Raw genomic sequence first — 26,137 nt, 5'->3', positions numbered from 1 at the left:
TGATTTGGGTCTACTTATATACAAGATGGCTTATTATTTACCATACTGCAAGTCCAGAATCCAAATCCTCAGAACCCAGCAAGTCTTGTTTTTTCTGTTTTGTTGCAATTAGTTGTTCTGTAGAGACAGCTTGTAAGTGTCATGGTCCTTGATGTATTTCTCCCTTCCCAAATCCATGGGCATCACAAGGGCCTTATACTGAAGGCTGGAGAGACAGAAGAAGAATTTACCTTTAGAAACCATCAGAGATGGACCTTGTTGATTCCAGTTCATTAGTTCTTATTCTGTACAAAGCCTGTTCTCTTGTTGTGGATGTAGTGATAAAAACAGGCAAATTCTTGCCATTGTGTAGCTCGTGTTTAGTTGGGGAGACAGATCGTCAACAAACAACATAAAGCAGTATATAAGGGATGAAGGTGAATGGGGAATGGAGTGGAGGTATTTTTGGTACGGAAGGTCACAGGACACTCATTTCCTATCAAAGGAAGCCCAGTGGTGGCATTGTAAAGTTCAAATTTGTATTGATTTGGAAAAAAATAAGGGTTTGCCAAAATAACCAACAGGGAAAATCTAACGGGAATGTTGAACCTGTTTCAACAAAGTGGGCTTTTCCTTCTCTGGACATAGGATGAAGGGTTCATCCTCCTTAGTTCATGGTATGCTATCATCACCAGTGTAAGTCTCCCCTTTTTTGTAAATTGTTTTTCCTTTCTTTAACTCTATATTCTGAATCATATTTGTACAGGATGAGAATCCATTTGTACAGGATTATTGAATCGTTGGGTATTCAACAATTTTTTGTTGAATCTTTATAATTTGCCTTTCCTATGTGTATACAAAACTATCTATGAGAAATATGTTAATTTTTATATTAACTGTTGAGATATCTATCTATCTATCTATCTATCTATCTATCTATGCTTTATCTCCAGTCATATCGAGTTATGGACAATATCACTTTGTGATGGACAAAAAAGTGGTCTCCACTTATTGCTACTACAAACATCTCTGCAATGGGAGATCTTTTATAAATAAAGTGTTTTCAAACAATTTTTTAGAGTCTTATATTTACCCATACCTTCTTAATGGACATATCACATAGGGATTTTTAAAAAATTTGGGATATTGGTTACTTATATATTCCTTGCTACCATAAAAATCTCTATAGTCACCATACTTATAAATCACCAAAATTTTTAAAATAATTTCTTTTTCTTAAGTTTTATTTAAGTAATCTCTACACCTCACATGGGCCTCAAACTCATAAGCCTGAGATCAAGAGTCACATGTTCTTCCAACCGAGCTATCCAGGCACCCCTAAAATAATTTCCTTGGAAACAGTATAGTCTTTCATTCTTTTTGAATAATCCCATGCATTGGAATTTTCATGCATTAAAGATGTTATTATATATTAATATATGAATTCATTTAACAATTAAATGTTGTATTTACATTAACAACTAAATGATGTCCTGTACATCAGGGTAATTATAGGTAATAGCACTGCACTACATACCCAAAACTCGCTAAGACAGTAAGTCGTAAATGTGCTTACAACTTTATCATAAATAAACATCTTTACACCTCAGATTCACCATGTATGATATTGGACACAAATACATGCATGCTCATGAAGATTTAGTGAGACATGCATCTACACTCAGGAGAGAGACAAGCATATTGTGAACACTCAGCAGAAACTCTTGATCATCATCAATCCCATTGTTGCTTTCCTTTATCTGCTATGACTGGTTGTCCTCAAAATCAATTAACTCACATGCTTGAAGTATCATATCCCTCACTGCCAAGTTGTCAGACTAACCTCATGATTTTGTAAGATCTTATGGAAGGATGATTTGTTTAGGCATTGAATGGTCTGAGTGAACCAGTAGTTAAAGTTAAAACAATAACCAATATTATTGAAAATGTACTACGTGTCAAGCTTGTGCTAAGCACCTCACAAATTCCCACGATGACGGATCACAACGTATGTGTTGTTATCAGAAGCCTGAGGCTTAGAGTGAAGTGGTTTGCTCAAGGTCACTAAGTAAGTGAGTAGCAATCAGGATTTGAACTCCAAGCTGAATCACTCTGAAGCTCATGCTCTTAACCCTCAGGCTACACCTCCTCATGTTTTGGTGTATATACTGTTCGTCACAATCATGCACAGGCACTGTTTTCCTCACTGTGTCATTTCCTAAATGACCTCCCTTTCTTTCCCTCTTAACTAACAATCTTTCTTTTCCCATGTTCAGAATCTATCCTTGTAGTGGCCAAAGAGGTGACCGATCTTGCTGTGTTACACAGATGGTGGATTTGAAATATTGAACATCTATGATTAATTGGCCAACATCAGGTGGAGAAAATTGGCCATGCATGTCTGGGCCATGTCTGGCATGGAGAGTTGTGGTTGGTGCTGGACAGTGTCCTGGAGTTAAGACAAAAGATGGGGGCTTGATTTGTCCTTGGTCACCTGCTTACAAGCTGATTCCAGATGTTTTATGAATAGCAAATGAGATACCATGGCTGCAAGACTGTTAAACACAGGTCAATATTAAAAAGTGAGCCATCTGTGAAAAGGCTGCCTGGGGAATTAAGAAATTAGTGGAGTTTGGTTTAATTAATGATGTTGGGTGATCCAGGTCATAAGTGAGAGGATCACCTATTCTGATAACTAGAAAAAAGGAAGGTCTTGAATCTGAGAATCAGGAAGAACAGTTCTCAAAGCACAGGGTAAGTGCGTCAGACTGGGAATACAATAGTTTCCTTTCCTTTTCTTTCTTTCTTTCTTTCTTTCTTTCTTTCTTTCTTTCTCTTTCTTTCTTTCTTTCTTTCTTTCTTTCTTTCTTTCTTTCTTCCTTTCTCTTTCTCTCCCTCCCTCTCTCCTTCCTTCCCTCCCTCCTTCCCTTCCTTCCTTCCTTCCTTCCTTCCTTCCTTCCTGTGTTTTGCTTCTAGCAAAGCACATAGGGTAGATGGTCTAGAGGTCAAACTGGATGGACTGAAAACCAAAAGCTGGGTGGAGGTTTTAGTTGGACCCTATGACTGCTTAATCCACACAATAGTTGAAATCCTCAGGGAGGAAAGAGTAAGTGCCAGAGGTTGGAGGAGCCAAGAGGGTGGCCAGCTTACCAAAGCTCACCTCCAGATCCAGATGCTGTTCTGCCTTCCCATTTTCTCCAGAAGCTGGTCTGCACCACATCTGCTACTCAGCTGCAAGTCTGCTTCTCAGCCAAGCACAGCCCCCTCATGTTTCTCCCATGACACTCTGGCTGATTAACAAGGAGAGGGACAGGAAAGGCGGGGGAGCTGATGTGCTACTTGGAAGGGATAGCACCTTTCCCCACACTGGCCTCCAATCCCTCAAGTCTGGCCCCCAGCATGCTGCTGCTTTCCCAGCTCCCCATTTCAGAAGGCAGAGATGTCTGGACTCAAGGGGCAAGGACCGTCTTGATGGCAGAAGCTCAGACAGCGAGCGTCTCCTGAGTCAGCTCTGCTCTGCTGGCCTCGGGGGCCCTTGTTAGGCTGAAGGAGTTGTGGTGTGATGACCTCTCAAGGGAGCTGGTCCTGTGATTGCTCTAGGCAGAGCAAGCAGACTGGAAATCACACCTAGCATGGCTGACTCAAGGGAACAGGGGAGACCTGAGGCTTTCTGTTTTGATGTGGGGCTCCTCCCAGAGCCACTTAACCTCACTGCAACATCTCAAGGGTGTGCTTTAGTCTCCCCAACTTGGGGTTATCAGGGGTGGACAAATATTTATGTGGGTGAATATTTTTATGTTTGGGGATGCAGGTGTGGACCGAGGTATATTCTAGAACAGGGAGGTGGCAGTTTCCAGGGGATTCAGTGGGGGTAGATCAGTGCTATGTATGTGTGTTCCAGTGTTTTGGCAGGGATGTGGATCCGATTATTTTTTTTACTGTGTGGGATTAGTTTAATGTCGGTTGATGTATGTTTAAAGCACAGGGTATGCAATGGTTGTTGTCATATTTAGCTAAGGGACTTTGGAAAAATAGTGTATGTGTTTTCAGAGTTTAGGCTCAGAGCAGTCTTTTAAGGGTTAGTGTTGAAGAAAGAAGATTAAAAGTTTTTTTTTAATGTTTATTTATTTGAGAGAGAGAGAGAGAGAGAGAGAGAGAATGAGTGGGGGAGGGGCAGAGAGAGAGGGAGACACAGAATCTGAACCAGGCTCCAGGCTCTGAACTGTCAGCACAGAGCCGGATGTGGAGCTCAAACCCATGAACTGCAAGATCATGACCTGAGCCAAAGCCGGAGGCTCAACTGACTGAGCCACCCAGGCGCCCCAGAAGAAAGAAGATTTTAACAGATTGCTGGCCTTGCCAGTAAGTTAGTTGCTTTTAACAAATTACTTAGCCTGCATAATAGAGCCTCAGTTTTCATCTGAAAAATGAGGATAATGACTCATCCTGGCATTGAAACCAGATAGAAAATTTCCTTTGGAATTTTATAGACAGAATATTGTATATCATGGTGAACACTATCCATAACAAGATGTAGGAAATGAAACACATTTTGCTGTTGTCGCAATACATGTGTGTGTCTGCTTCCTTAGCCTCAAGGTTAATTTTTCAGCTTTAATCTATGTATTAGAGTAGGTACTACAGAGATAGAAAGTCCTGGATTTTTACTCCTGTCTCCTCCTCTTACTAGTCATGTGGCTGTCCTTTCTAATCATTCATTCAACTTTTTCTCATTCTTTCTTCTTCCTCCCTCCCTCCCTCTCTCCCTCCCTCTCCCTCCCCATTCCTCCCTCTCTCCCTCCCTTTCCTTCCTTCCTCCTTTCCTTCTTCCCTCCCTTCCTCCCTCCTTCCCTCCATTTCAGTTCCTTTTCTTCTTCTTCTTCTCCTCCCCCCCTCCTCCTTCTCCTCCTTCTTCTTTATATTTTAGTTAGCATACAGTGCAATGTTAGTTTCAGGAGTAGAATTCAGTGATTCATCACTTACATACAACACCCAGTGCTCATCACAAGTGACCTTCTTAATACCCATCACTCATCCAGCCCACCCCTCCCTCACCCACCTCCCTCCACCAACCTTCAGTTTGTTCTGTATTAAGAGTCTCTTGTGGGGGCACCTGGGTGGCTCAGTCAGTAAAGTGTGTCACTTTGCTTCAGGTCATGATCTCACAGTTCATGACTTTGAACCCTGCATTGGGATAGCTGCTGTCAGTGTAGGGCCTGGAACCTGCTGGATTCTGTGTCTCCTTCTCTCTGCCCCTCCCCTGATTGTGCTCTCTCTCTCTCAAAAATAAATAAACATAAAAAAATTAAAAAAGAGTCTCTTGTGGTTTATTTCCTTTTCTTATCTTTCCCCCCTCCCATATATTCATCTGTTTTAATTCTTAAATTATGTATATGATTGAAATCATATATTTGTATTTATGATTGATTTATTTCACTTAGCATAATAGATTCTAGCTCCATCCACGTCATTGCAAATGGCAAGATTTATTTTTTTGATGGCTGAGTAATATTCCATTATATGTATATACCACATCTTCTTTATCCATTCTTCAGTCAATGGACATTTGGGCTCTCTCCATAGTTTGGCTATTGTTGATAATGTTGCTATAAACATTGGGGTGCATGTACCTCTTGGAGTTTGTATTTTTGTATCCAATGGGTAAATACCTAGTAATGCAATTGCTGGGTTGTAGGGTAGTTCTATTTTTAGTTTTTTGAGGCGCCTCCATACTGCTCTCCAGAATGGCTTCACCAGTTTGCATTCCCACCAACAGTGCAAGAGGGTTCCCCTTTCTCTGCATCCTCGCCAACATCTGTTTATCTACAGTTATTAATTTTAGCCATTCTGACAGGTGCAACTTGGTATCTCGTTGTGGTTTTGATTTGTATTTCTCTGATGGTGAGTGATGTGGAGCATCTTTACATGTGTCTGTTGGCCATTGGGATGTCTTCTTCGGACAAGTGTCTATTCATGTCTTCTGCCCATTTCTTCACTATATTATTATTTTTTGGGGGGGATGTTGTATTTGGTAAGTTCTTTATAGATTTTAGATACAACATTTTATCTAATATGTTGTTTGCAAATATCTTCTCCCATTCTGTCAGTTGCCTTTTAGTTTTGCTGGTTGTTTCCTTCTCTCTGCAGAAGCTTTTTATCTTAATGGTGTCTCAATAGTTCATTTTTGTTTTTATTTCTCTTGCCTCCAGAGACATGTCTAGTAAGAAGTTGCTGTGGCCAAGGTTACTGCCTGTGGTCTCCTCTAGGATTTTGATGGTTTCCTGTCTCACATTTAGGTCTTTCATCCATTTTGAATTTATTTTTGTGTATGGTGTAAGAAAGTGGCCCAGTTTCATTCTTCTGCATGTTGCTGTCCAGTTTTCCCAACACCATTTGCTTTCAGCTGTTTTTGTGTCAGTACCATACTGTCTTGATGATTACAGCTTTGTAATACAGCTTGACGTCCAGAAATGTGATGCCTCCAGCTTTGGTTTTCTTTTTCAACATTACTTTGGCTCTTTGGGATCTTTTCTGATTCCATACAAATTGTAGAATTATTTGTTCAAGCCCTGTGAAGAATGCTGTTGTTGTTTTGATAGGATTACAATGTATGTGTAGATTACTTGGGTAGTATTGACATTTTAACAATATTTGTTCTTCCAATCCACGAGTATTGAATGCTTCTCCATTTCTTTCTGTCTTCTTCAATTTCTTTCATGAGCTTTCTATAGTTTTCAGTGTACAGATCTTTTACCTCTTTGGTTAGGTTTTATTCCTAGGTATTTTATAGTTGTTGATACAATTGTAAATGGGATCAATTCCTTGATTTCTTTTTCTGCTTCTTTATTATTGGTGTATAGAAATGCAACTGATTTCTGTACACTGATTTCATATCCTGTGACTTTGGTGAATTAATGTTTGAGTTCTAGCTGTTTTTGGTGGAGTCTTTTGGCTTTTCCCCATAGAGTATCATGTTGTCTGCAAACAGTGAAAGTTTGGCTTCTTCCTTTCCATTTTGGATGCCTTTTATTTCTTTTTGTTGTCTGATTGTTGAGGCTAGGACTTCCAGCACCATGTTGAACAACAGTGGTAAGAGTGGACATCCCTGTCATGTTCCTGATCTTAAGGGGAAAGCTCTCAGTGTTTCCCCATTGAGGACAATATTAGCTGTGGGTCTTTTGTATATGGCCTTTATGATCTTGAGGTATATTCCTTCTATCCCTACTTTCTTGAGGGTTTTTATGAAGAAAGGATACTACGTTTTGTCAAATATTTTTCTTCATCTATTGAGAGGATCATATAGGTCTTACCCTTTTATTAATGTGATGTATTACATTGATTGATTTGTGGATATTGAACCACCCCTGAAGCCCAGGAATAAATCCCACTTGATTGTGGTGAATAATTCTTTTAATGCATTGTTGGATTTGGTTTGCTAGTATCTAGTTGAGAATTTTTGCATCCATGTTCATCAGGGGGATTGATCTGTAATTCTCCTTGTTAGTGGGGTCTCTAGCTGGTTTTGGAATCAAGGTAATGCTGGCCTCATAGAATGAGTTTGGAAGTTGTCTTTCCATTTCCATTTTTTGGAACAGCTCCAAAAGAATAAATACTAACTTATCTTTAACTGTTTGGTATAATTCCCCTGGAAAGTCATCTGGCCATGGAATCATGTTTGTTGGGGGTTTTTTGAATCAATTTATTGATTTAATTTCTTTACTGGTTATGGGTCTGTTAACATTTTCTATTTCTTCCTGTTTCAATTTTGGTAGCTTATATATTTCAAGGAATGTGTCCATTTCTTCCAGATTGCCCAATTTGTTGCAATATAATTGCTCATAATTTTCTCTTATAATTGTTTGTGTTTCTGCAGTGTCGGGTGTGATCTCACCTCTTTCATTCTTGATTTCATTTATTTGGGTCCTTTCTTTATTCTCTTTGATCAATCTAACAAAATCAATCAATTTTGTTAATTGTTTCAAAGAATAAATTTCTGGTTTCATTGATCTGTTCTGTTTGTTTTGTTTGGATATCATTGATTTCTGCTCTAATATTCATTATTTCCCTTCTTCTTCTGGTTTTAGGTTTTATTTGTTGCTCTTTTTCCAGCTCCTTTAGGTGTAAGATTAGGTTGTGTATTTGAGACCTTTCTTCCTTCTTTAGAAAGGCCTGGATTGCTATATACTTCCCTCTTATGACTGTGTTTGCTGCATTTCAGAGGGTTTGGACTGTTGTGTTTTCATTTTCATTGGCTCCCATGTATTGTTTAATTTCTCCTTTAATTTCTTGGTTAACCCATTAATTATTTTCATAGGATGTTCTTTAATTTCCAAGTATTCGTGGTCTTTCCAAATTTTTCTTTGTAGTTTATTTCAAGTTTCATAGCGTTGTGGTCTGAAAATATGCATGGTCTGATATTGATCTTTTTGTACCTGTTGAGGGCTGATTTGTGGCCCGTATGTCATCTATTTTGGAGAATGACCCATGTGCCCATGAGAAGAATGTGTGTTCTGCTGTTTTAGGATGAAATGTTCTCACTATATCTGTTAAGTCCATGTGGTCCAGTGTCATTCAAAGCCATTGTTTCCTTGTTGATTTTCTGCTTAGATGATCTGTCCATTGCTGAGTGGGTGTTGAAGTCCCCTACTATTATGGCATTATTATCAATGAGTTTCTTTATATTTGTGATTAATTTATTTATATATTTGGGCTCTTTCAAGTTGGGGGCATAAATATTTACAATTAAAAAAATTTTAAATATTTTTTAAATGTTTATTTATTTTTGAAAGAGAGACAGAGTGTGAGCGGGGGAGAGGCAGAGAGAGGAAGACACAGAATCTGAAGCAGGCTCCAGGCTTTGACCTATCATCACAGACCGATATAGGGCTTGAACCCACAAACTGTGAGATCATGACCTGGGCCAAATTTGGACAATTAACAGACTGAGCCACACAGGCACTCAAAATATTTACAATTTTTAGATCTTCTTGGTGGATAGACCCCTTAATTATGATATAATGCCCTCCTTTCTTGTTACAACCTTTGTTTTAAAAGCTAGTTTTTCTGATATAAGTATGGCTACTCCAGCTTTCTTTTGACATCCATTAGCATGTTAGATGGTTCTCCATCTCCTTACTTTCAATCTGCAGGTGTCTTTAGGTCTAAAATGAGTCTCTTGTAGGCAGTATATAGATTTTTTTTTTTTAAATCCATTCTGAAACCCCATGCATTTTGATTGGAGCATTTAGTCCACTTACATTTAGAGTGATTATTGAAAGACATGAATTTAGTGTCATTGTGTTTCCTGTAGCGTTGCTGTTTCTGGTGGAAAAGATTTCAACCTTTGACCACTGAATATGATGTTAGCTGTAGGCTTGTCATATATGGCCTTTATTATGTTGATGTATATTTATTTTATATACAATTTATTGAGTTTTTGTCATGAAGGGGTTTGCATTTTGTCAAATGATATTTTTGTGACTATTGAGAGGATCTTATGATTTTTATCTTTCATTGCAATTCCCGAAGTGGGGCTCAAACTCACAAACTGTGAGATCATGACCTGAGCCAAAGTTGGACGCTTAACTAACTGAGACACCTAGGCACCTCTAGGGCTTCATAAGTTTAATACCTGTATTAAATGTTTTTATTCATGTCTCTTGTTGGACATGTACATGTGTTTCTCTGGAATATATACCCAAGAATGGAATTAACAAATTGTGTATCTTTACTATGTTATGTAACAACAAATTGTTTTCCAAATTGGTTGTACCAATTAATACTCCCACTAGCAGAATAATGATCTACTCTTCCACTTTTTTTCTCTAACCCTTGATATTTAACTTCTGAATTCTAATTTTGTTTATCTGGTAGGTGTGCAGTGGGTTCCCATTATGATTCAATTTGAATTTGAATGAAACTCAGCATCTTTTCATGTAATTATTGGCCATTTTGGTGTGTGTGTGTGTGTGTGTGTGTGTGTGTGTGTGTGTGAAAAGCTTAATTCTTTTCCATAGTTTCCTCCATCACTTTCATTTCCTTCTTGATTGCCCGGGATCTTTATGTATTCTTAGTTTGGGTGTTTTGTTGGTTTTATGAATTTCAAATATCTTTTACCATTTTGTCTTTTTACTCTATAATGTCTTCTGACAAACAGACATAAATTAGTATTTAACTTTAACACGTCCAATTTGCTATTCTTTCTTTTATGGTTAGTGCTTTCTGTCTACGTCTTGTTTAAGAAATATTTTTCCACTTCAAGAAGACAAAGATATTCTCCTAATTCTTTTATGTAAAGGTATATTTTTAATTTTTATATTTAAGTTTAGAATTCAATTCACAGGTAAGTTTAGTTTTTGCATATGGTGTGTAATAGGGATCCAATTTCATTTTTCTGTGTGAATTCCTAACTGTCTTAGCTCCATTTATGAGAATATGCTCTCCAATGCCTCATTCCTAAATCAAGTATACACTAATCTATGGATATGTTTCTGGGCTCTCGATTTACGGCATTTGTCTTGTTCATCTAGACTTTTACAAATATCCATATAGTTTTAGTTACCATAGATCTATAGGAGGTCTTGATATCTGGTAGCCAAGTGATTCTCAAAGTATTGTTTCTAAATCCACACATCAGCATTAGCTGGGGACTTGTTAGAAATGCAAATCATTGGACCTCACCCAGACTTATTCAAGGGACAAAGGACCATGGTCAAAAGCCTATCTATGGCTATGCCCATTCTTGGAGAAAAATGATCAGAATTTTCTCCTCCAACACCAAAGTGTTGATAGTAATAAAAGACAACTATGGTTGTGTGGAGGTGAGATTGCTGCACACGTGGAATGTTCCCCTTTATCGGCTTCTCCAACATAAGAATTAGGACATTGAATGGAGGGCGATCTGACCTCCTTTATATCAACCCTTTCCTACCATGGCATGATATTATTTCTGTTTAAACAAAAGTAAATGCTATGGAAAACAGAGCAATAGATTATGTTACATTTTCCTTACTGATTAGTAGTTTTAATCTACAAAAAGTATGTGTGCCATTTTAACAACTTCCAATATTACAGATATATACAAACTAAAAAGCAAACATTATCTCTTGCTTCCCTACTCCATGTGCTCTCCTAGAATTAACAAATTTCTTTAAATTTTTTAAATGTTTATTTATTTTTAAGAGAGAGAGAAAGAGAGAGAGAACCAGAAGAGGAGCAGAGAGAGGAGACACAGAATCTGAAGCAGGCTCCAGGCTCTGAGCTGTCAGCATAGAGCCTGATGTGGGGCTCTAACTCACGAGCAGTGAGATCATGACCTGAGCTAATCAGATACTTAACCGGCTGAGCAGCCCAGGTGCCCCTTTAAAAAAATTTTTTTTAATGTTCATTTATTTTTGATAGAGAGAGACAGCACAAGCAGGGGAGGAGCAGAGACAGAAGGAGACACAGAATCTAAAGCAGGAATTAACAATTTTCAGTGGAAGATTTTCTTACTGAATATATAATCTCACTTATTCATCATATACACATACACATTTAAAATAGAGATTTATGATTCAGCATTTTATTTATTATTAGGCTTATTCTTTTTTAAAATGGGTTTATTCTTGTTTTTAAATGTTAACTTATTTATTTTTGAGAGAGAGAGAGAGAGAGAGAGAGAGAGAGAGAGAGAGATAGCACAAGCTGGGGAGGGGCAGAAAGAGAGAGGGAAACACAGAATTCAAAACAGGCTCCAGGCTCTGAGCTGTCAACACAAAGCTCGACGCGGGGCTCAAAGTCACACACTGTGTGATCGTGACCTGAACCAAAGTTAGATGCTTAGCCGACCGAGTCACCCAGGACCCCCAATTGGGTTTATTCTTAAGCATTTTATTTTGCAACTTCACTCATAATGGCTATTCAGGGCAGTGGTAGAGATACACCTTATTATTTATAATTACTATATATTATTTCTTTCTATGGGAAAATTGAACCATTATTTGTCTATTCTCCTATTGATGGGCATTTAGGTTGTTTCTAATTTTTCACTATTACAAACAATGCTGTAATCAATGAGTGTCGTGTACTATCAGACATGAGTCTTAGAAATACAAACATCGAGACAATGAAAGATCAGAAATTTTCAAACATTCAGCTGCTCACCTAAGGTCAAGTTAGTTTTCTCTATGGGGTGCTTACTAAAATCCAGGTTCACAGGCTCCCATGTGAGACCTGCTGAGTAATATCTTTGGAAATGATATAGAACAGTAAGTGGCAAAAATATTAAGATACAAAATACTGCAGAGTCTACAATCCCTGAAAGAATAATAGAGAATAAAGAATGAAAGGAAAAGTAAACAGAATCAAGTCATTGCCTGTAGCACTGGATGACTCTACATCCCAGAGCCTCTATGTTTGGTTCTGGAATCTCCTAGTTATATATCTGCCTTCAACGTTCATATACGGGTTTTAACTCTCTCTTCAAAAAATATGGAAGATAATTCTAAGTACATACAACAAATCTTTCCTTGAGAACCAGGCAGATTTCAGAGGGGTAGTGATGGTAGAAATAGAGGGGTCTGTAAGAGGAGTTGAAGCTAAGAGAGGGCTCAAGGGGAGTGAGTGCCTATGAGGGACAGACAACAGATGACCAGGGTAAAGACCCAGAGGCAACTCCCCGCTGCATGCTGGCCTGATCATTGGTTCAGTTGTGTGCTGAACTACTAAGTCATTTAGCTAATCAGGGCTAAGAGATGGGCCTGTGTTCCTACAGTGCCCAGAATATTCTGGAATATCCTGCTGTCAATGATAGAGAAGAAGGAAGAGCAAAATCCCTGCATAAACTGATGGGCCAGACACATTCTTTGCTTTGGTGAAAGTTTCCAATTGATGAAATTTTCAATCTATCTCTGTATCTCTCTCTCTTTCTCTCCCTAAATTACTGTAATTATTTTCAAAAAGCTAGCAAAAGTGATTACAGAAGTTCATTAAATAAGAAGGATACTAAGGGAATCAAAGTCCTTGAACCAATATGAATTAGTTCCAGGAATATATGTGGAAACAGGTTTCAACTGTACTTAAAGCGAATTAAAAAAGATATTGTTTCCTGGAGAAAAGGAAGTAGAGAGAGGTAGAAATGTGAAAACTGGAAGCGAAGATTTTGGTAGACTTTGAGCCAATTATTGAATCATAATGATCTCAGTGGAAGATGGTTGCATATGCAAAGAAATGGATACAATCCAACATCCACGACACATATGAATTATCCCTGCTGACCAGCAGAAACAGGGTCCAAAGGAGAAGAGACACTCATGAACATGCTCCCAGAGGTTCTGGCTAGGACTTCCTCCTGCCCATCAGTTTCCTCAGGCCCTGTTTCAGGTCTTTGTTTCTCAGGCTATAGATAAAAGGGTTCAGCATGGAGGTAAGAAGTGTGTAGACAAGTGTTGCCACACGATCTCTCACAGTGTAGTTGGACAGGGGCTGTAAATAGACATAGAAGATGCTTCCATAAAAGAGGGTTACCACAGTGAGGTGAGAGCCACAGGTGGAGAAGGCTTTGCGTTTCCCAGCAGCTGAGGGGATCTTGAGAACTGTGATGAGGATTCGTATATAAGAGAAGGTGATGCACACAAAGGGGGTCACCAAAACAACAGAACCTTCTGACATTATCACAATTTCATTGAGAAATGTGGAGGAGCAGGACAATTTCAGCAGAGGGTTGATGTCACAGAGGAAGTGATGGATAACATTGTTGTCACAGAAGGTGAGACGATTCAGTAGCAGTGTGTGTAGGAGTGAGTGGAAGTGAGGAAATGAGCAGGAAAAGGCCACCAGCAGGACACAGCGGTGGTGGTTCATGGTGGTGACATAGTGGAAGGGGTCACAGATGGCCACATAGCGGTCAAAGGCCATGACCACCAGGAGGAAGCTGTCAGTGTTGCCCAGAACGTAAATAAAATACATCTGTGTCAGACACCCAGCATAGGAGATGGTCTTTTCTGACAGGAAGCTCACTAGCATCCTGGGGACAATGGTTGTTGTAAAGCAAATGTCAGTGAAGGACAGGAAACTCAGGAAGAAATACATGGGGGTCTGGAGCTGGGGGTCAGAGTGGATGGCGAGGATGATGAGCAGGTTCCCTGTTATGGTGACCAGGTACATGGTGAGGAAGAGGATAAAGAGTGGCTTCTGGTCTTGAGGCTGGGAGGAGAGTCCCAGGAGGATGAACTCAGAAACACTGCTGGTTTGGTTGACTCTTTCCATGATCATGAAGCCAGCTAAAACAAAGAACATCTTACCATTTCACACAAATTGCTTTCATAACAAGCCAGTAAGTATGTTTCTTCCTATGCTTACTTTTCACCCATAAGGTCATGATTAGCTACCATGTTGGCAACTTGTCAACTTTGTGGTCCCTGATGCTGTCCTCCCCTGTCAGCTTTCAGATTTGACACACTCCTGTATTGATAGCATGGACGTTGGGAACAAGAATTTTCTTTCGGGAACAGAGTTTAACTTTCCTAATTCAGCTTAATATTAAATCTTAAACATATTTGCCTATTGAGCACCTACTTTGTGTAAAGTGCTCTTCTGGGAGTAGGGACACCACTGTGAAAAAGGCAGAGACAGCCTGGCTTTTAGATCTTCCATTTTAATAAAGAATCTATCTATCTATCTATCTATCTATCTATCTATCTATCTTCATCATCATCATCATCATCATCATCATCAACTATCATCTATCAATATCATCAGATAGTTCTACATTCTATGAAGAAAAATAAACCACATAAGGGGATAGAGACTGACAAAAGTAGAGTTCGATTATTTTAGATTATATGGTTTTATTTTTCTCTGTATCAAAACAAATGCTCAGTTATGTCATTCTGAGCTTTACCTTTGAAACTACTTGCCAAAAAAAGGGGGTTGATGAAATGTTCACCAGGGAAATCGGAGGAATAATGAACCTAGGTCAACAAAGTTTTGTTGTTGTGCTTCGTTTATCTTTAGCAGTACTTATTTAGAAGCTCATGTTCCTTAGTGAATGTCAAGCTATCACTATCAGTCCATACAAATCCTTATTTATTTATTTATTTATTTATTTATTTATTTATTTATTAAAAAATTTTTTTAACGTTTATTTATTTTTGAAATAGAGAGAGACAGAGCATGAACGGGGGAGGGTCAGAGAGAGGGAGACACAGAATCTGAAACCGGCTCCAGGCTCTGAGCTGTCAGCACAGTGACTGACGCGGGGCTTGAACTCACGGACCGCGAGATCATGACCTGAGCTGAAGTCGGCCGCTTAAACGACTGAGCCACCCAGGCGCCCCCAAATCCTTATTTTTAAATTTACTTTTTACCTTTTTCTTCTAGTTTCTTAAATCTGATCATGTTCCCATATCCTGGACATCCAACCAGTAAGCAAGCATATATCCTTCTATGCCAGAATCCATTTATTTAGTTATATCGATAGCCTTATAAAATATCTATTATTGCTTTGTCTAGGTATTTTTCCTTCCACTTACTTCAACAATTACTTCAATAATACTGTGGCATATATCTCATTCTTTCTTTTTCTATCTATGTATAATTTTGGAGATCTACCAATGTTCTGGCCCTTTACTTCTGACTCTTTCCATTGTATGCAAGCAGCACACTTACTATGTTTCCCTAAATGTCCTCTAAATCTTTGTTACCATGAACAACATAAACTCACATATCCTCATGCCTACAAAGTGTTTTATTTATTTATTCATTTATTTAAAAACATTTTTTAATGTTTATTTATTTTTTACAGAGAGAGAGAGAGACAGATTGATAGCAGGGGAGGGGTAGAGAGAGAAGGAGGCACAGAACCTGAAGGAGGCTTCAGGCTCTGAACTGTCAGCACAGAGCCCGATGTGGGGCTTGAACTCATGGAGAGCGAGATCATGACCTGAGGTGAAGTTGGACACTTAACTGACTGAGCCACACAGTTTCCCCTACCTACAAAGTGTTTTAAATTATTCATCAAGACATTGAGAATGGACACATTGGATAGGCATTTTTTAAATAGCAGTTTAAAGAACCACCGTTTGTTTATTCATTTGTTCATACAACAATTAAATGCCCACTTTGCAGCTGGTTAGTATCAGGCAAATAATTAAGTATCTTTACATTTCAGTTTTCTTATCTGTAAATAGCTATACTAATATTTTTCCCCATAATATTTTTATGATGTTTACATTTAAAACATGTGCTTAAAGCATGTAGAATGATTCCAGGGACAGAGTAAATATATGATACCACTGTCTTTTTCCCATCACTGTTGGTGCCAATGACTTTTTCTCTAACTAGGTATTTGTACATTTTCTCAGAAGTAATGAATATGAATACTAAAACAACACCAGTCCCCACACGTTAATTCTTTTATGGCCAGATTAACCTTAATATGAATTTACAAAGCTTTCTTAGATGGTGTATTTGTCCATATCTTGAATAATCTGAGAGTGAATCAGTAATTAAATACTTATCTCATACAGGTAGAATTTTGTTTAATCCTCACTGCAAACTTGTGAGGCATAAGCTATTTTTTTTTTATTTGACTGAGTGAGAAAGATAGAGCATGCAAGTAGGGGAGAGGCAGAATGAGAGGGGGAGAGAATCTCAAGCAGGCTCCATGTTTAACGCAGAGCCTGATGCAGGGCTCGATCTCACAATGCAGGGATCATGACCTGAGCCAAAATTAAGAGTTGGACACTCAACCAAATGAGCCACCCAGGTGCCCTGGCATAGGGTATTATTATTCTTATTTCCTTTTTCTAATGAGGAAGCAGATTCAAAGATAAAATAATTTGCTAAACTCATACATCAAGTAAATGTCCAAAAATAGGTTTCAAATTCCGAATTAACTCTGATTCTCAAGATTTAAGTATTAACCACTTTTCATCTTCTCATATTTTTATAAAGCTATAAAATATGTCTGAAACAATCATGCACAGGATCAATTTTTTTTCCAATTTCATCATTTTCTATTTTAACACATACACATCCCACACATTTTGTTTCCTTAAATGTTTCTCACCCCATGTTAAAAACAGACCTTTGCTGTTATGGTGGGATATCTTTTTTTTCTGTGTTAAACAGATTGCAGAATTTGAAAATTCTCATATGTGTGATTGGCAACAAAAATGGGGAATTTGGTCTTGAATGGCTGGGGCACTGTGTGTATATTAAGTCAAGGGTGTGGTAGAAAGTGCAATGGACTTGGAAGCACAGGTGGGGGGTGTACTTGACCTCTATTACTTGTGCATTGAGTGATTTTAGATATTCTAAAGAGCAAATAGAACATATAAGTGCAGTTTGTAAAATATACATCAGCAAAAATAAGTTATTTATGAAGGGGATACCTGGAGAGAGTGAGATGAAGATTTAAAGGGATCAAGTAAGGTTGGGTACCACTGTGTCTCATCTGGGCTGAGTACGTGGCAAACTAGAAAGAAGCTTTGGAAGTGAGAATCTGAGGGAATCATTCTCAAAGCGTGGGATGTGTTAGGGAGGGGGACTTTTGTGTATGTATGTAGCTTTTCCACTAAACTCCCCATATGTACTTACTGGGAATCTGATTCCTTAAAAACCATGGTATACGGCACCTGGGTGGCTCAGATGGTTGAGTGTCCAGCTCTTGATCATAGCTCAGTCATAATCTCACTGACTTGGGATCGAGCCCCACTTTGAGCTCTGTGCTGAGCATGGAGCCTGTTTGAGATTCTCTCTCTCTCCTTCTCTTTCTGCCTCACCTCTGCTCATTCTCTCTCTCTCTCTCTCTCTCTCTCTCTCTCTCTCTCTCTCCTTCTCTCCCTCTCCCTCTCAAAATAAATAAATAAATAAATAAATACCCTCCTCCCAAATCATGGTATAATGACATACTGGCATAGGGATCAAATAGGGTGATCATAAAATACAAAGCCAGACTTAAATGTTAGGCTGAACTCTCATATACTGTGTCCATGTGATTTTTGGAGCTAAAGGAGCTAAAAGGAGGCTCAAATAAGTACCTAGGTCAGGTGGATGGTCAGGTGGGCAGCCAGCATGCTGGTGTTCACTGTCCATATCCAGATATCTTTTCACCCTTTCCGGTTAAAAAAAAATCTTTTCTCCCTCCTGAACCCCTTTTTTCAAATTGGTTAAATTTATATATCCATCAAAGCTGATCTTTGACCTTCTAGCCAGAGATAGCAAGACGGGTTGGGAGGAAGGAGGAAAAAGCAGATAGGCAGATTGCTCTAGATTCCAGAGGGAAAAAGTTTTCTGATATTGCCTCACATCCCTATTCCTCACCCTCTGTCTGTCAGCATCCTTCAGTTGTTCTCTGTTCTGCAGAAGGCAGAGATGCCCAGATTCACTGTAGCAGGAACCCCCCTCGTCGGGGAAATTCTGTTGGCTTCTCATGAGTTTGCCTCTGCTCTCCTGGACTCCTTTGGGTCCTTGCTGGGCTGAGGAAGCTACAGTGTGTTCATTCCAACTGGACCCCTCAAGAGAGTTTGCACTGTGACCTCTCTCTCAATACAGAAATCACAATGGCAACCGAATTGAGCAGAGCTGCCCTTAGGGGAACAACAAACTCCTGAGGCCACCTTCTGAAGATAGAGGTTATTTCCAAGCCTTTCAAACTTACCATAACATCTCCAGGGCATGCTTTAGTGTCCTCAAGTATAGAGTAATCAAAGGGGAGGACGAGTGTGTGTGTGTGTGTGTGTGTGTGTGTGTGTGTGTATGTGTGTGTTTGGTTGAGTAGGGAGTGTTACAGTTTGGGTTCTGCAGGAACCTGACTTTCAGATGGAGATTAGCCTGTGGGGCATTTATTAGAGAGGGCTGTAGGGACCCATGTCTGAGGAAGGGAGAGGAAGAAAGCAGAGTTGGGCAGAGGGAGAAGTTGGGTTGTGATCCAGTCCTCATGAAGGTCTCAGCTGACCATCCTGGGAGCTCTGGAGCTAGGACATTGAGGGGGATGGCTCTTTATATCCTCATGTTGATCACTGGGTGTAGGCTGCCCTAGGATGGAAGAATGTTTATGTGAAGCAGTTTCTTTCAGTCAAGGCTATCCCCAAAAAGAGCTTAAAGCTGAGGGCTACCTTACGAGGCAAACCTTGATGAATTATAGTGGAGTCATTATTCATTTTTGACCTGCAATTACACAGTGAGCTGATCTATTTATGAACCATGCTCAGGAGTTTTCTTCCTGTCAGCTGGTTATAGGGGATATTCTGTGCAGCCATAGCTTTCTGATCCCTCTCCTAGATCACTGGGTTTCTATAAATGATACTGGTATAATGGGTCCCCTGCATTTTTGCAGTGATTATCTTTCACCCTCAAGACTGTACATGTCTTTCTAAGGCTCCAACTTGCTAGTAACTTCTTGGTTATCTGATCCATTTACCATGGTGTCATTGATACAGTGGACCAGTGTGATGTTCTGTGGGATATCTAGATTGTCTGCATGTTTTACAACGATATTATGACAGAATTCAAGAGAGTTAGCAGAACCCTGGGGAAAACCATATACCATTTCCATTCAAAGTACACACAAGCTGTTTCTGATCCTTTTGTGTATTAGAGGTGGAAAAGAATGCATCCACCAGATCAGTGGCTGCAAACCATGTAGCTAAGACCACATACTAGTCCTCAGTAGCAAATATACCACATCTGGGAAGATGGCTGAGATTGAGGCTACTCCTTGGTTGAGTTTGCAATAGTCCACTATCACCTTCCAGGGTCTGTCTTTTGTAGGGACTCAAATGGTGAATGAAGGAGAGAAATGATGGCTATCCTCTCTGGCATGCTTTCTCTGCCATTCCCCTCGGATTATTATTTTTGATTTATTGCCCTGACTTGGTGATGGGCAATTTCAGAGGATCCCCAAAGGTCAGGGATTCAATGTTGGGGATGTGCCAACTGCCAAGCATTCTTTGTAATTATATTTAAGGAGACTACTGAAGTCACACAGTGAGTCTGCAGATTAAGTGGACCCACTGTATAACCGATTTGGCCAGCACTCCATTTAATACCTTGTCCCCATTTGCATCCTCTCTAACAATGACACCATGATGAATTTTCCCCCATATAAATTTGCCCAAGTAAATAGCCATAGGTACCTCTGGGGAAGGACAGGGAGAATCATCATGAGCGCACTCTCTGTGGTGTTGCATGGCTTTTCCTTCTTGGGACGTGGTCTCTCCATCTGTCAGTGGATTCTGGGTCTGAAAAGTGGCTCAGGTCTAAAAATCGAGCAAGGGACTAGAATGTTTTATTGAGTACACTCAGTCTCCTCATTCATCCTTGATTTTCTTTGTTCATAGAGATGGAACAGTACCCTTTACTGGTTGCTGATCTATTTTCTCATAGCAACCCTATCTCCATATTTTTCCCAGGTGAGGATTCCTTGACTGGCACTCTGACCTCACCACTTGTGATGGTTAATTTTCTTTGTGAAGTTGGCTGGTGTATGGTACCCAGTTACTTAAGCAGATAGTAATTCAGGTGTTGCCATGGAGGTATTGTGTTGATGTGATTAACATCTACAATCAGTTACTTTAAGTAAAGGAATATAATTTAAGTAAATGAAGTAAAATATTTTATAAAGTAAATATATGTAAGTAAAGTAGAATAATGTTAAGTAAAGGAGATTACTCTTATTTAATCAGCTGAAGGCCTTAAGAGTACAATCAAAAAATGAGATTTCTTGGAGAAGAGACTGTGCCTCAAGACAGCCTGAATTTCCAGCCTGCAGATCTGTCTGCTCTGTGGATTTTGGACTTGTCAGCTCCCACAATGGCATAGGCCAATTCTTAAAATCTCTATCTCTCTTCCTCTCTCTGTCATATATACATTTCTGTGATGGCATATATTACCATTATTCTGACTTTCAGAAGAAAGAAGACCCATTATCAAAAGCATAAAATGGAAAATAAAGTCTTGTGTTCCTGTTTCCCATCCACAGTCTGCTACAAGCATAACTTAAAATTAAATGAAGACTTGGGTTGGTATGTCACAAACTTGAACAGTTATTAAAGTGAATGCTTCATTTGGCAAATTCATTAGGATGTTTGTCCCTTAGGCCAGCTTGTCTTTAGGAAACTGGCTGGGTTTAGTGCTTTAGCACCAGTATCTCATTTAATGCTGACAATAACCTTGCAGTCAAGGAACTGTTACCACCTGCCATAGGTCTGAGGGAGCAGAACATAAGTCCCTTGCTTAGATGACCCAGTGGCAGAGCTTGTACTGATCTCAGGTCAGTCTGTGTCTAATGCCCTGGGATCAATCTCACCATTTGACTCTTTCCTGATCAAGCCTCAGCTCCTGCCCTGCAGAGTATCTCAGGGGAGTGAGGAGACCTGCAAGCTCTCAGGTGGCAGTGGAATGCTTGCTCTGAGGGAAGCCAGGTCTTAAATTTGGGAGTCTGCAAGGGCCAGGTCTTATGCTGTTTTGGCCATTCTGTAAGGTATGGAAAGGCTGCCCCCATAGCTATTCAGAAGCCAAGGTGGCCATGGTCACTTCTGCTCTTCATGACACCAACATCAAGGATACCTTCTCCTGGGACTTGTGACTCAGCTCCTCTAGTTCCTTCACAGGTTACCTCCCAAGGGAAAGGCCAGAAATTGGGCAATTAGCCTATATAGGCTTCTGCTCTCATCAGAAGCTTGGGCTGTTCCCCCGGGGTATTAATCTTGTTGGTGAATGAGGATCTTCTTGCCCATTTTTCTGCTGCTGGAAAACAGGGATGACACCTTCACAAGGTCCCTAGGTCGTGAGAAATTGTTCCTTGGATACCAGGTGTCCTGAACAAAAAGTGAAGGCCCAAGGAACAACCTCGACCAGAAGTGTCTGAGCTCACCAAGGAATGTTGCAGGTCAGAGGAAGATGGAGAATTACCACCTGGCACTGGATGTGTATTTTTGTGTGTTGTTTGTGTAACCCGGTGCACTTAGTGGTTAACTGACTCATGTACCAACTCTGTTCATGTAGACAGGGTTTCAATAGATTATGGAAGGAAAACTCTTCTTGGTTGTGTGTGTGTGTGTGTGTGTGTGTGTGTGTGTGTGTATTCGTGTGCTGTTTATGCTTATGTTTGTATGTGGTGTATTTGCATTGCTGCATATGTACCTATCTGTAGATAGTAAGTGCTTTTTTGTGTGGGTTGTGCTTTGTTTGGATGACTGTGATGTTTATGTATTGTGTTGTGTGCAACAGTGTTTTATTTATCCGTTGTGTGTAAATTCATGTAAAAGTAACACAAACCCTGATTGTGTTTTACCTAGAATGAGTTTATGTCATGAAGAGAATGCATAGATCTGAGGTCTGTGATGGTGTGCATGTGTGTGTGACTACATGTGTGTTTTTACGTATAAAACACTCACACTCTGACTATTTTAAACAAGAATGGGTATAGAAGGGAGAGAACTAAAACCATGATAAGGCAACATGTGTGTGTGTGCATAGTTTTGTGTGTATGTCCATGGGTGTGTGTATGTGCATGGGTGTGTTTGTGTATGGATGTGTGTGTGTATGTGTATGTGTTGGATAAACAGTCTGATAGCTACATTCTCCTCTTATGTCTTATCTTCTTTTATTTCAGACAGAGATATCCAGCTCCAAGAAGAGTCATTCTCAAGCCAGGTTGTAAGCCATTTGTCCATGTGATTTGAAGACCCCACAGTGCACTGAGGGCACTTTTCTTCATTGGCCTTCCAAAACGCCATATTTCTACTCTTTGAAAAATTTTGTTTCAATGTTTACCTATTTTTTTTTTGAGAGAGAGAGCATGAGTGGTGGAGGGGCAGAGAGGGAGACACAGAATCTGAAGCAGGCTCCAGGCTCTGAGCTGTCAGCACAGAGCCCAGCTCAGGGCTCGAACCCACAAACCGCAAGATCATGACACAAGATGTGAGACCATGGCCTGAGCCAAAGTCGGCTGCCCAACCGACTGAGCCTCCAGGTGCCCCAAACCATATTTCTACTCTTGAGAACATGGTAGTGGTTAAGTGCTTAGGCTCTGGTGTCACACAGATTTTATTTCAAATTCTTATTTTGACACTTCATTTTGGACTGTGGGCTCAACCTCTGTGAGGCTAAGAAGGCTGAACTGTAAAGTGATAGGAATATTCCACCCAGTATGTGGCATGTGATAAGCATGCACTAAATGGGTGCTAGCATCATGATTATTCCCTAAAGGCATGAGATTTTAAACTTGCTAGTCACTTCTTGACTGTTCAGAGTATTTTGTGCAAAGGCAGGGGAAACATCCAAACAGTCTCTTTCAAACTCCAGCAGACAGCTTCCCTTCCTCTTCGTGAGGCATGTATCCAGCTGTTTCTTTCACACAGGGTTGGCTTGCATCAGGGTTCTATCTTCCTGGTCCAATCGTTGAAGGTGAAGATTCTTCTTGACACAAAACTTCTGGATTTCACCCCCAAAATGCTTGAATTCCAAAGAGAAGTTTTATCCAATGAATGTCACTGGGCAGCCACGGATCAGCAGAAGGCTTAAGTCACTGCCCTCCATCTGGTCCCACTGACTGAGATGAGCTCAGAAATGGCTGAGCTCATCTGTGTTCTTTGAAGAGACTCTTCTATCAGATCCCTATCGTTAGAATGATGCTGTCTCACTGGGTTCCATCGTAGGGCTTCTGTATGTGGCCTCTAAGTCTGATTTAATTCCCAGCAAGGGAGCCTGGCCTTTAGTGTGAAGACTATCAGAATCTCTATGCTTTATATCAGAGTCTATCAAGCACTACATGCCATGGAGTATGTGACTTCACACCTGTTTCCACTATACTAAGATGAAAGAATTAACTGCTGGAATTTCTGCTTTACAGGCACTCAATAAATGTTTACTAATTAATGTAATTAAGTGCATGTGAAAGACCTTTGAAAATTGTAAAGTGTGGTGTAAGTAGGTGACCATACATTCTGGCTTGCCTAGGAAAATCTTGGTGTAGACCTATTGTTCTGGTATAATTATTATATAACTTCTCTCCTCAATCTTTTCTAAAAATTATTTTTAGAGGGATAGGGAGAGTGCCTGGGCAGAGGGAGAGAGAGAGAAATCTTAAGCAGGCTGCATGCTCAGTGCAGATCCTGACGTAGGGCTTGACCCCATGACCCTGGGATCATGACCTGAGCCGAAATCAAGAGTTGGATGTTCAACCAACTGAGCCAGCCAGGTGCCCCTCTTCTCACTCTTAAAGCATACTGGATTGGATAAGATAATATAGGGTCATCATATGTATGAGTGTAAGTAGGTAATCAAGCAGGTGGCTGGGGTAATTTTGAAGCCCTGAAACCATTCCAAACATGGACTAGAATATTCTGCCAAATGAATGAAGGGCAGGAACAGCAGAATGCTGAAGAGTAGGATCTCTGATTATGGTGACAAAGAGAAAGTCCCCAGGGTCATTCAGGGAGTAAATTATTGAGGTTGGAGTCCAATTCAAGATTTTTAGCTACAGGGCCCTAGCTCCTGATCAGTACTCTACATTGTGCTCAATAATTGTGAGCTCTAAGGAGGAAGAGGATTGCATATTTTATTTTCTGTTTTATTCTCAGTGCCAACAAAGTATCTGGAACATGGTCAAGTAAGTGAAGAAATTTATGCTGGCCTCCTTTGAAGGAAATCTTGTTTGCTGTTGGAAATCCGATGTACTCTGTGACCACAATGGGGCAGATGGAAGATTCAGACAGCAAAATGTGTGGTGTGTCTGAATTTTGATACAGTTTCCAGGAGAAACAGCACGTGGCTGTAATGTACACATAGTGATGATAACCACCATATCTCAGTCCCTGACACTCCGTACTCCTTCCATCCCCAGCAGAGATAAGAACAACATGAGGCCTAAGAACCAGAGCAGCATGTCCGAGTTCCTACTCCTGGGGCTCCCCATGAGGCCAGAGCAGCAGGGCATGTTCTTCACCATGTTCCTGGGCATGTACCTGACCACGGTGCTGGGGAACCTGCTCATCATCCTGCTCATCAGGCTGGACTCTCGCCTCCACACACCCATGTACTTCTTCCTCAGCCACTTGGCCTTCTCTGATATCTCTTTCTCATCTGTCACCGTCCCAAAGATGCTGATGAACATGCAGACTCAGCACTTATCCATCCCCTATGTGGCATGCATTTCCCAGATGTATTTTTTCATATTTTTTGTCTGTCTTGACAATTTCCTTCTTGCAGTGATGGCATATGACAGGTATGTGGCCATCTGTCAACCACTCCACTACACCACTGTCATGAGGGAGGAGCTGTGTATCTTACTGGTGGCTGGATCCTGGTTCTTCTCGTGTGCCCATGCCCTATTGCATACTCTCCTTCTGTCCCGCCTGTCCTTCTGTGCTGACAATACCATCCCTCATTTATTTTGTGATCTCACTGCCCTTTTGAAGTTGATCTGCTCAGAAACCTCCCTCAATGAGCTAGTTATCTTCACCGAGGGGGGGTTGTTTGCCTTCCTGCCATTGTGTGCTATTTTCGGCTCTTATATTCGCATTGGGGCCACCATCCTAGGGGTTCCCTCCATCAAGAGGATCTGCAAAGGCTTGTCCACCTGTGGCTCCCACCTCCTTGTGGTGTTTTTGTACTATGGGACTCTTGCAATGATTTACTTCATTCCTTCATCAAACAATTCCAAAGTCAAAGATATAATTGCTTCAGTTATATATACAGTGGTGACACCCATGTTAAACCCCTTTATCTATAGCCTGAGGAACAGGGACATGAAACTGGCTCTGGGGATACTTTATAGGAGGAAAATTATTTTTTCTAAGTAACAGTTACTCACTCATATTCTTAGTTGTCCTAGTGATGTTTCTAGAGACACCTCCTTGAGAAATTGTGTAGGTGACTGTTGTAGATAGCAAAAATGGCCAAATTACTTCACTGCCCCTCTTATAAATGTGGTTTGTTTCCTTAACCACTGAATCGGGACAGGACTTCTGACTGACTTTGACTAATAGATTCAGTGAAATTGGTGTGAGATTTCAAAGCCTATGTAGACTCTGTTCCTTCTCCTCTTGGAACCTTGACACCACCATGTGAAATAGTCCAAGCTAGGGTGTGTGAAGATGGGGGCCATGTGAGGGAGGACCAAGATGCTCCAGCTAACAATCCACCAGCTCCCTGGTGATCTGGTAGGTGA

General features: G+C 40.2%; 2 protein-coding genes across 2 annotated transcripts; one reads left to right on the top strand and one right to left on the bottom strand.

Moving 5' to 3' along the window:
- Positions 1-13,296: 13,296 nt before the first annotated feature.
- Positions 13,297-14,256, bottom strand: LOC125150613 (olfactory receptor 1L8-like). Its single transcript, XM_047830732.1, has one exon. The coding sequence runs from the start codon at positions 14,254-14,256 to the stop codon at positions 13,297-13,299; it is 960 nt and encodes a 319-aa protein (XP_047686688.1).
- A 10,502-nt stretch (positions 14,257-24,758) lies between these two features.
- Positions 24,759-25,769, top strand: LOC125150633 (olfactory receptor 1J2-like). The gene has a single exon (XM_047830764.1). It carries the CDS (start codon positions 24,759-24,761, stop codon positions 25,767-25,769), a length of 1,011 nt encoding a protein of 336 aa, XP_047686720.1.
- The last annotated feature ends 368 nt before the right edge of the window (positions 25,770-26,137 follow it).

Source organism: Prionailurus viverrinus, chromosome D4 (genome assembly GCF_022837055.1).
Source record: "Prionailurus viverrinus isolate Anna chromosome D4, UM_Priviv_1.0, whole genome shotgun sequence".
Lineage (NCBI taxonomy): Eukaryota > Metazoa > Chordata > Mammalia > Carnivora > Felidae > Prionailurus > Prionailurus viverrinus.
This window is presented reverse-complemented; position numbering and strand designations above follow the sequence as displayed.